Consider the following 10,754-nt stretch of genomic DNA (forward strand, 5'->3'; position numbering starts at 1 on the left):
TGTGGCGGCAATTTGCATTAACTCTGGATTGTGAAGAGTGATCAGATGAATTGCTATTGATTACAAAGTCATTCCTTGCCATAAAAATTAACTTAATCATAAAAAAAAAAAGACAGACTGAAATTCTACAGAAAATATAGGGATTGGACTGCAGAGGACTGGGGTAAAATTATTTTCTCTGATGAAGCCCCCTGCTTCAGACTGTTTGGGACATCTGGACCAATGACTGTCTGGAGAAGAAAGGTGAGTACTACCATGAGTCATGTGTCATGCTAACAGTGAGGCATCCTGAGACCATTCACGTTTGGGTTTGCTCACAATCTTGCCTAAGAACATGAATAAGGAATGGTATCAAAACATCCTCTAAGAGCAACTTCTCCCAATGATCCAGGAGTAATTTGGTGATGAACAATGCTTTTTCCAGCACAATTGAGCACCATGTCACAAGGCAAAAGTGATAACCTAGTGGCTCGGTGAACAAAACATTTAAATTTTGGGTCCATGGCCATGAAACTCCCCAGATCTCAATTCCATTAAGAACCTGTGGTCACTCCTCAAAAAGATGGTGGACAAACAAAAACACAAAAACTTTGATCAACTCCAAGCACTGATTAGGCATGAATGGGTTGCCATCAGTCAAGATTTTGCCCAGAAGCTGATATCCAGCATGCCAAGGTGAATTTCAGAAGTCTTAACTAAGAAGGGTCAACACTAAAAATTAAGTCTTTGCTTCAACTGGATGTATTTGTCAAAAATGTATGAAATGCTTATAATTGTACTTCACTATACCATATAAACATCTGACAAAAGGATCTAAAAAACTGAGGCAATAAACTTTGTGAAAACCAAAAATCGTTTCAGTCTCAACTTTTGGCCATGACTGTCATGCTGCATAATTTATACATGAGGTTTCACATGTACATACAAAGGCTAGAATTTGAGGTAGCTCGAAACTGGCCAGACAGATATCATCGGGTATAACGTTACTACCTAGTTGTATCACACTTTGCTGCATGCTCTGTAATCATTGTTACCATATGCAAGGCAAAGAATGAGGTATTCAACACAAAAATATTATACATAAATATTGTTAGTAACAACAATATCCCAAGGCTTGTGATACCTTTCACAATTTATAGGATACTTCTGTTCTAATATAAACAACCAGTCTTTCCCTATTACATAGGGATGGAAGAGGATGCCAAAAATTGTGCCAGTTGCAGTATTGAGCCAAAAAAGAGAAAGAAAACAATCCAAAAATATATTTACTCAGAGGTTCACTACAAATACTCAAACATTCTTATGACTTCTATATTTAATTTCAATTTTTACTTCAAATATATTTAGATCTATGTAGGCTGACTCAAATGACAAAGCTTCTTTAAGAACGTGTACCTTTTAACATTGAAAGTAGCATATAGAATGTAAACAGTAACAATTTAAAACCAATTAAAAGTTTTGTCAAAAAATCTTTGTTGGCATTCGTGTGCTGGTCTAAAGTAATTTTTCACAAAATAACTTTAAACCACCTCCAGAAAAATGTTTGAATAAAAATAATGGCGGTAAAGCCATGAGATGTGCTGAGATGTGGTGCACCACTGCACTACACCTAACTGGAAATTCCAGAATAGATTTCCTTCAGGTAATTTAGCTCATCGATAAGCTTCTTGTTCTGCACCTCCAGCATAGTAAGTCGGGTCTCTAGGCACCGTACATACTCTCTCTTCCTGCGGCGACACTCTTTAGCCGCCTTCCTGCAAAAGCACAAGTGACAAAGGCAACATACCGCATTCACTGGCTCCAGAACAGTGTAGGAAATAAGCTTTCTAACACCACCAAAAGACGCAGGCATCATTAACACGCGGAATTACACAGGTGAGGCAATTGTGGCCTTTGCTGGCCATTGCAAGCTGTGGCTACACAATACGTAAGAAACACTTTTGCCCAGATGCTTGCAGTAAGCTGTAAATAGCAGTCTCTTTAATGTTTGGCCTCAGATGGCCTTCCACTATTCAATTTTGTGACAGTAAAGGTCTTTTAGGGCCTTGAGTTCTTCGATGAGAGTCTTGTTTTGATTTTCAAGCACAGCGACCCGATTTTCAAGACATTTGACATACTCTTTCTTCTTCCGACGGCATTCCCGGGCAGCTTCCCTGGAAGCGACAACAAAGACGCTCTGTGAGCATTATCAAATCTGCTTTGACTTCAACAGCCACTTCAGCCAAATCAGAAAAATACTAGGCATTTGGCACGCCAATCAAGCTATGTGCTACACAAGCAAGTAGAGCAAATTGCATGAAAGGGAATGTGAAGGTCATATTTATTGTAATAGACACTTTTATAAAAACGTATTTTTAAAAATTACATTTTTTCTCCACCTACTTTTAATATACAATTATAGCATTAAATTAACTGTACTAAGGTACAGCCAAACTAGCTAATTTATCTGGTTTTGTAAAGTGCAACTGCATTGCAAGCCTTTCTAGTTGAAAACCCGTGTACTCAGTTTGCTTAATCTATACCACATTGGCTTTTGTGCTACAAGGGGAAATATTATATATTTATCCATTTTATTAAAGTTTACCATTTTAGCAAAGCCATACTGGGACTCTGATTATTCTCAGATGACTAGGATATACCCTTTGTGATTCTGACCAGCATAGTTATCAAAAAGCACTGGACTGATAGCACTACAATTTCACTGCCTGTTTAGATCTGGCTTCTGTCAACACCAAATCATACAATGATTCTGCAAAAAAAAAAAAGAAAAGCAAACAACTTTCCTGCTACATTATATTTTGAAAATAAGACATTGAAGCTAACAAAATTAAATTAATGGCTGCATTTGGGTTACTTGGTAAAGAGTACAATTTGACAATACTGTACTTTTTAGCAGCTTTCTTGACTGAGGAGGATGTTTCCACTCTGTGTGCCAAAAATAAGTAACGTGCAAAATGACGATTCAACCACATGGTCAGGATGTTAATTAAAATTAATATTATAAATAAACTTAATATGAATGTTTCATCAAATTCTAATTTAGTTTTACTTAGAATATGAAATGTCCATCCATCCATCCATCCATCCATCCATCCATGACACAGGTAATCCTTTAAGAATTACAATAGCAATAAATAAATGAAAAATAAATTTGCATAATTGACAAAACTGTTTATGGAAATTTGACAAAACCTTTGTGGCAAATCACATCCTAAAAGATTCCTCCTAAAAGAATTGGCACAAGCTATAAAAGTATAATTTCACATACAGTGAATACAGATAGCTTCAAATTATCATCCTAAGGGAATATGAACTAATAAACTATTTTTTGTTTTGATACTTACAATGATTCAAATCCATATCACGCTGCTTCAATAATCCACTGATATTAGACTACACCAATTTCATGGATATGCATTTAACTACTTAAAATGATCAAAGCAACATGACTACACCAGGAAATACGTTTAGTATCTAGTTCAGAAACATTTGGAAATTTTGCAAGGAAATATGACAAAAGTTAAAGAAGAGCACATTGGCTTTTTCAAGCATCATGAAGCAAAAAATTGATTAATGAAAGAAAACATTACAAGATTTTGATGTTTGTACCAGTGCAAACATCTTTAAAAATGAGAAGAGTAACTGCGAGAGTTTATGTTAACATTCGCTGGCAGGGATAGCGAAATACAATTCGGGGCATGTAAAATATAAGTTAAGATCACAACCTGCATTTTATATTATGCAAACAGAAGATTAGGTACAAGTAATATTGTGTACATTTTTTCTGCATATGATGATATGCTTTTCAGTAGATTAAGTATAGGAATGGAGCAAGTATGCTACCTGTTCTTCATCAGCCGGAGCTCCCTCTTACGTGACACCTCCTCAGCTAGCTGCTGAGGGCTTTGCAAGGAGGCTGGAGTGCTGGCCATCACTACACTCTGTGGGAGACCTGTAGCAGCTAGAGTAACACATACCCATGTATACACAAAGAAGGAAAGTACATGCATTGTAGGTCATTTATCACTATTCAAATGGTCTTCCGATTGATTCATATTTATACCTGAATACATGTCCTCACATGTATTAATGATAGAATTACATGTAAATTTAGTATCTTGAGAGGGAAGCCATTCCTTCGATCATAACAACATCTTTTTAATTTGACTAAGGAAAACTTACTGGAAATTTCCTGGAACTAGGATGTATTTGTATTTGTATGTATTTGTTAATATAACAATAAAACTATACAAAGTCACAGTGCCACACCTTCAATGGTCTTTAGGTGATATTACATTGTATATATTAATTTTAATCTTGTCAGTTCCAATATTCATATCTTATTCACTACATAGTAAAGTACCCAAAAGCACTGACCATGCCAGTTAAATCAAAGTGTTCTTTCTGGGTCACTATAAATTGATGCAGAGCAATAAGACTTTCTTACCATTTGAAGTCAAGAGGTTGATTCTTGCATAGAATCATCTCTCTATTGCATAAAATGATGGTACAGCTACATAAAGACATTCTAATATTCTATCTCCATCAAGAAAGTATAGACTACCATCAATGAAAATACAATCATAAAAAATGTTTAATCCTTATTGTGGGGAAAAAAGACCAAATACCTGGATAAAATAAGGATAAGAGGTTACACTGCAGTGCTCTCAAATAGTAGGCTGACATTTTGGACATTGTATGATTGCTGAATAAATGTATGAATAAGATATTTTAGCTGTGGATTAAAAAAGATTATAGTAGTTAAATGGATTACACACTACTGAGAATGCTGACATGTTTATAGAAGACCAAAGGAGCATAGCAACCTTCCCACCATGAGTTCAGTTACTTTTAACAGCCAAAGTTTTTCCCTATTCAATACTAGATGAGGCAAATCAGAAACAGCACAAAGGTACACAGAGGAAAACAACTGATTCAAATTCTTAAGTATTTTTTTATTTTCTCAAGATATGATTAAAATTTCAAAGGGCTCTCTCCCTGTGGAGAGCTCTCTCTCACTGAGGTAGCAACAGTATTACCTAACAGGTGATTAATCTGGCAATGTCTTTCTCTCACAAAAAGAACTGCCTGTAATCACAGTATGACTCTGAACTGACGTCAATGTACATCTTATTTGCTGTTCAGCATTTACATTTCCCTGCTGGTGTACAATTCCAGGAAACATAATGACATCAGCCAGCCAGACTGAGTGGGCAGTGCATTCAAGCATTGCACAGTGAGTGAGTGAGTGAGTGAGTGAGTGAGTGTGAGAGAGAGAGAGAGAGAGAGAGAGAGAGAGAGAGAGAGAGAGAGAGAGAGAGAGAGAGAGAAGGCAAGGCAAAGAGAGAAGGGGAAGGCAGTGCACAGAGAGCAGGGCTAAAGAGACAACTGAGCAGGCAAGAAACCACTGCTATGAAATTATTTCAAGCATTTAACTTTAAGTTTTAAAATATAGGCTACAGATACATATTTTAGTTACTAATATACAACTCTTCTCTGCCTCAAAACAGAAATCAAAGGCTATTCACCATTTCAAATAAATTCCTCTACGAAAGATGGAAACTTGTCAAATTTTTATATGACTGTTTTATCCACACCTGGTAAGTTCTTATTTATTTGTTAGAAAGCCCTCATTATATCTATTGAAAAATGAGGTAATTCAATCAAGAATCCTACATTTTACTCTTGGCTGTACTTTTATGTTAAAATATGATTTACTATTGCGTTATTCACATGTTAACATTTAAAGCAGATCAGCAAAAAAACATACCTGGCTCTGTCTCCTCTCCAATCACAGCCATGTGTAGAGACTGTTTTTCCCTCTGCTTTCAATATGTAATGCTGTCCAAACCACTAGCTATGTGTGCAATTCCAATTAAAGCTATTGACATCACTATGACATCACTAGCCTCCTGATGTCAATAACACAGGATATCGAAGTCATCCCTGCCTCTCATCTTCTTCTGCATTTCAGCAGGCCACTCTTAGTTGTGTATCAATCAAGAAGCATTGTAGAATGCAGCAGATACCAAAATCTAACACAGATCTTCCAAACACAGTAGAAATGTAACAGTAGAAAGATAAAGTTCTATGGTTTTGAAGTGGAGAAGGTTTTTTTGCCTAAACTGTTTACTAGACTTACAATGTGTACATTTTAGGCTCTTACAAAAAAGCCTCATTTCTCATGAAATGCACCAATTTTCACAAACCACCCATGACCACAACATGGGGATAACAAACATGATTCTAATAATACATTGTTGTAAGAAAATGAATGTTTTCATTTACTTGTTTCCCAACTTTTGTGTACAACTTTTACAAATATTTAAATGTCAATGTATATTCCCTTAGTCTAAAAAAATAAACAAACATGTAGGTTTAGGGTCTCCAAGGGCATAACAACAAAATACACCCCCAAGCAGTATTTTTCCTGATTTTACACCTTATTAATAAACACACATAGAAACATCAATTTCACGTTTTTTGTAATAAAAACGTGTGACCAGAAAGTTGTCATACATTTTTAACTGAAATTTTAGGTACAGTTTCAAATATAATCTAACCTTAAATTATTGCTTGATATGATCAAATTAACCCTTACCTTGGACTACCATCTTGCTGGCAGGCACATAGTATTGCTGAGTCCCACCTCCAGATTGAGCAGAGTATTGAACAATTGTAGCACTAGCCTGTGGGGCTCCTGAAGTGGACATAGTAAATGTTTGATACCCCTGCTGACTGCTGCCAAGCTGCACGCCACCTTCAGAGTTGAAGGCCAACAAATAAACTCAGAATCTTTACAATTATATATTGTTTAGTATGTGAGAAATATAGTTTCAAAATCTTTACAGTTACATAGGGTTAAATATACACTGCCTGGCCAAAAATAGGTCACCACCTAGATTTAACTAAGCAAATAGGTAAGAGGGTAATTACTGCATGAGTGATCATGTTTCAGCTGGCAACAAGTTATTTAACCCTAACTGATGCAGTGAGTAGCTTCTCATTTATTAAACAACCATGTCGAAAGACACATCCTGTGGTCGTGAAAAAGATGTTATTATTCAGAAGGGTCAAATTATTGGCATGCATCAAGCAGAGAAAACATCTAAGGAGACTGTTGAAACTACTAAAATCAGGTTAAGAACTGTCCAATGCATTATTAAAAAGTGGAAGGACAATGGGGAAACATCTTCGAGGAAGGAATGTGGTCGGAAAAAAATCTTAAATGATCGTTATCGGCAATCACTTAAACGTGTAGTTAGATCAAATAGTACAAAAACAACAGTAGAACTCAGGGATATGTTTAATAGTGAAAGTAAGAGCATTTCCACATGCACAATGTGAAGGGAACTCAAGGGATTGGGACTGAACAGTTGTGCAGCCTTAAGAAAACCACCTGTCAGTGAGGCTAACCGGCAAAAACAGCTTCAATTTGCTAGGGATCTTAAAGATTGGACTCTGGAGCAATGGAAGAAGGTCATGTGGTCTGATGAGTCCAGATTTACCCTGTTCTAGAGTTATGGGTGCATCAGGGTAAGAAGAGAGGCAGCTGAAGTGATGCACCCATCATACTTAGTGCATACCGTACAAGCCTGTGGGGGAAGTGCTATGATCTGGGGTTGCTGCAGTTGGTCAGGTCTAGGTTCAGCAACATTACGTGCCCAAAGAATGAGGTCAGCTGACTACCGGAATATACTGAATGACCAGGTTATTCCCTCAATGGATTTTTTTTTCCCTGATGGCACAGCAATGACATTCCAAGATGACAATGCCAGGATTCAACGGGTTCAAATTGTGAAAGAGTGGTTCATGGAGCATGAGACATCATTTTCACACATGGATTGGCCACCACAGAGTCCAGACCTGAACCCCATTGAGAATCTTTGGGATGTGCTGGAGAAGACTTTGGACAGAGCTCTGGACAGAAATAAATGTGACATTGCAGAAGCGATACAACAGCGAATGTGTGCCGTAATCAAAGCTAAAGGCGGTCCAGTGAAATATTAGAGTGTGTGACCTTTTTTTTTGGCCAGGCAGTGTATAAGAACAGAATTATACTTTTACATGATTACTTAAAAGTACATTTTATATAGTAGTTTTTCCGAAAGACTTACAAAGTTGACTTGTATTAGCACTGAAAAAGCTGGGTACTGGGACACTAGCAGGAGTTTCCTCTTCATATAACTTTTCTCCTTTCAAGACTACTGGTGCGTCTGAAGCAAGCTCATTCAAATTTCTCCTAGAGTAAACAATACATTGTAACTTTATATGTTTGTTTTTTTCCCTACTAATATTATTTACCTATAAGGAAGCTTTGGAAAGTCTTTGTTACCTGTAGGAGCATCTAGATAGAACCTGCCTTTTCTGCTGTGAGTCAAGGACATCCCCTCTACAAGTTTCCTTTCTAGACTCAAAGGATGCTGCCTGAAGAGACATTCAGTTCCTTTGCATTTTTGAACTATAAACATTAAACATTGTAGTATAATATCAAAATGTTTGCTTTTAATCCCAGTCATACACTTTATCTTAAATGGTAGTTTCCTAATGGTCAGTCTAGCTAGGTTTCCCCTATCTCTCTAGAAACGTCATAGTACAGCCGAATGGCCTCGGAGGAAAGGGCCAAATGCCCAGTACGGTACATGTGACCCAAGTATAACAGACAAGCGCGATTGCCTAGAGTCGCTCAGATCGACAGTGATAGAGGAACTAAACCATCCTTCCCAACTAGTAGCGATAGACAGACAAGGCCTAATGATACGTTGGGGCTTCTTTCTGATTGTGCGGTAAAATTCGACGCAGTACAGCGACGCCTAGCAGTTTGCAGAAATTATGGAAGTCATAGGTTTAAAGCTGCGTAACACTGCAAACTATACAACTCTACCGATTTCATATTTCATTAAAAATAATACTTAGTAGTCATTAAAGTGTATAATTGTATTTTGTATAATATTCCCCTTCTATGTGATAATGCAGTATAATTAAATATTGCAAACTATAGTCTGCTTTCAATTTTCCCGTAAGTTTCATTTTGCAGGGTATTTTAAATCTTCTTAATAAGCTCTCTGGGTACGTGTGTATCATTTTTGTAATCATGTAATGTATTAGCCTGTTATATTTTATTAGTATTAAATTATATTGGAATTAACTGCATACTTTCACATAATAAATATAAATTAACATTTAAAACAGGTTACTCTGGCATAAACTACAATGCAGAAAGAGGCCAGACGTAGCCTAAGAAATATTAGCTAGCGTTAGCTAAGATAGCTAGGGTTAACTGAGCAAGATGTACAATTAAACTTGTTTTGTTCTTTGAAATGTAGCTAGCTAGCTATTTAACGTCTTTGGTTGAGACTGATAAGATAATGATGATGCTTCCCAAATCGAGACAGCAAATTATATTAAGGCAGTTATTTCTGCATGTGTCTAATTGATTTCATTCAGATACGTACATACATACATACATACATACATACATACATACATACCACTACTACTACTATTTTATACCATACATTATTGTATGTTGTATACCTGCAGCTATTTCACACATTCAGTACGCTCCATATCACTAGGGAATGGGATGGCACTTGGGAAAATTGTACATAGTACAGTCATTGTCCCCATAGTTTTTATTTTTACTTTATTTTATTGCAATTCCATCTTAAACTCTATTCTAGGCTGGAGCTGCTGCATCGCCCGAAGTTCTACCATGACGACCAATAAAACACTTTATCTTAAACTAGCACTCTAGCCATCTAGTTAACGCTACCTGTCGAAAAGCAGAATCTTGAATTCTGGTAGACTGTCTTTGGTTTTGAACTTGTCGAGAAGCATCATCTAAATCCATGGCGGGTTTTTAATCTTACTAAAAGTAAATGAAGTGAAGAAAACAAATACTAGACAATCTAAAATGTCTTGTCTAAAATATAGCTATAATCATGGTCATAGCTAGCTAACTGACGCTTACTGCTAGCTGGATAGCTAGTTGACTAATTTAGGTAATTAACCTATCTAGATACTAAACACAAAGCATTTTCATGATGGCAAATCCATAACTTACGTAATCTCTCCAAAATATGGCAAGAACTCGCAACGTTTTTAAAATGATTCAAACTTGGCTTCTTTTTTTAACGGCGAGTAAGTATGAGCGTGAAATTTTAACTGTCATTAAAAGTTAGTACAACCGTTTTAGAACGTCGTCTAATTACATTTGACTTATACTCAAATCTACGGTGACCGGGCAAACCCATCGTGACTGGATTTGCAGCATTTACGAAGTTGCGTGCTTTGTTTTGGAAACCGCGATTTGGAAATGTAGCACAAATTATTTCATTTTTATCAATATGCTTTGCGTAATTGCAGCGGTTTGTTTTTTATTTGGAGCGCGATGGGTCTTCACGGCGAACGTAAAAATCTGCACTTGTAATTGTTTCGTTCATTTGCAATTTGGAACCTTTGTGACACAAACACATTACAGTAACTAATATGAATTGGTTAATAATACGGATTATGCTAATACGAATTGGTTAATAATACGAATTGTCTAGTACGAAACCGTAGCGTTGCTCAGTCTTGAAATAGTGCAAATCATATGGCTCCCCGCTTAGACTCGCCTTTACGCTGCTTACTGGCATCCTGTATCCTTGTTCCTTCTACAAGTACCAGCATTATACTTCAGAGTCAAAATTGTTCACTGATTTCCATAAAACCTTCACTTTTTTTGTGCATAACTGACACAAATGACAATA

The 10,754-nt window shown here is 36.5% G+C and overlaps 1 protein-coding gene across 6 annotated transcripts; it reads right to left on the reverse strand.

Annotated features, from left to right (window-relative positions):
* Positions 1-1,202: 1,202 nt before the first annotated feature.
* cremb (cAMP responsive element modulator b) lies at positions 1,203-6,577 on the reverse strand. 6 transcript variants are annotated; one of them, XR_014117062.1, is made up of 4 exons: positions 5,771-5,806; positions 4,448-4,489; positions 3,844-3,961; positions 2,135-2,153 (listed from the first exon to the last, which is right to left on the reverse strand). XR_014117062.1 is itself a non-coding variant. In XM_081696895.1 (3 exons), the coding sequence occupies exons 1-3, from the start codon at positions 5,799-5,801 to the stop codon at positions 1,610-1,612; spliced, it is 294 nt and encodes a 97-aa protein (XP_081553021.1). In that variant the 5' UTR covers positions 5,802-6,577; the 3' UTR covers positions 1,203-1,609. The 6 variants fall into 6 exon arrangements, 4 of the variants coding, with proteins under 4 accessions (XP_081553021.1, XP_081553020.1, XP_081553019.1 ...); XM_081696895.1 differs by lacking the exons at positions 2,135-2,153; positions 4,448-4,489 and adding an exon at positions 1,203-1,754 and having other exon boundaries at positions 5,771-6,577; XM_081696894.1 differs by lacking the exon at positions 4,448-4,489 and having other exon boundaries at positions 1,203-2,153; positions 5,771-6,577.
* Between the last annotated feature and the right edge of the window lie 4,177 nt (positions 6,578-10,754).

Source organism: Electrophorus electricus, chromosome 14 (assembly GCF_041902795.1).
Source record: "Electrophorus electricus isolate QZ-2024a chromosome 14, ASM4190279v1, whole genome shotgun sequence".
In the NCBI taxonomy this organism is placed as follows: Eukaryota; Metazoa; Chordata; class Actinopteri; order Gymnotiformes; family Gymnotidae; genus Electrophorus; species Electrophorus electricus.

Bases quoted from the DNA above. Each gene is read 5' to 3' on its own strand.
- cremb (XM_081696893.1), bottom strand. From the start codon at position 4,010: ATGCATGTACTTTCCTTCTTTGTGTATACATGGGTATGTGTTACTCTA. The intron at 2,154-3,843 runs GTAGCATACTTG...TGTCGCTTCCAG, and splicing joins CTCCGGCTGATGAAGAACAG to GGAAGCTGCCCGGGAATGCC.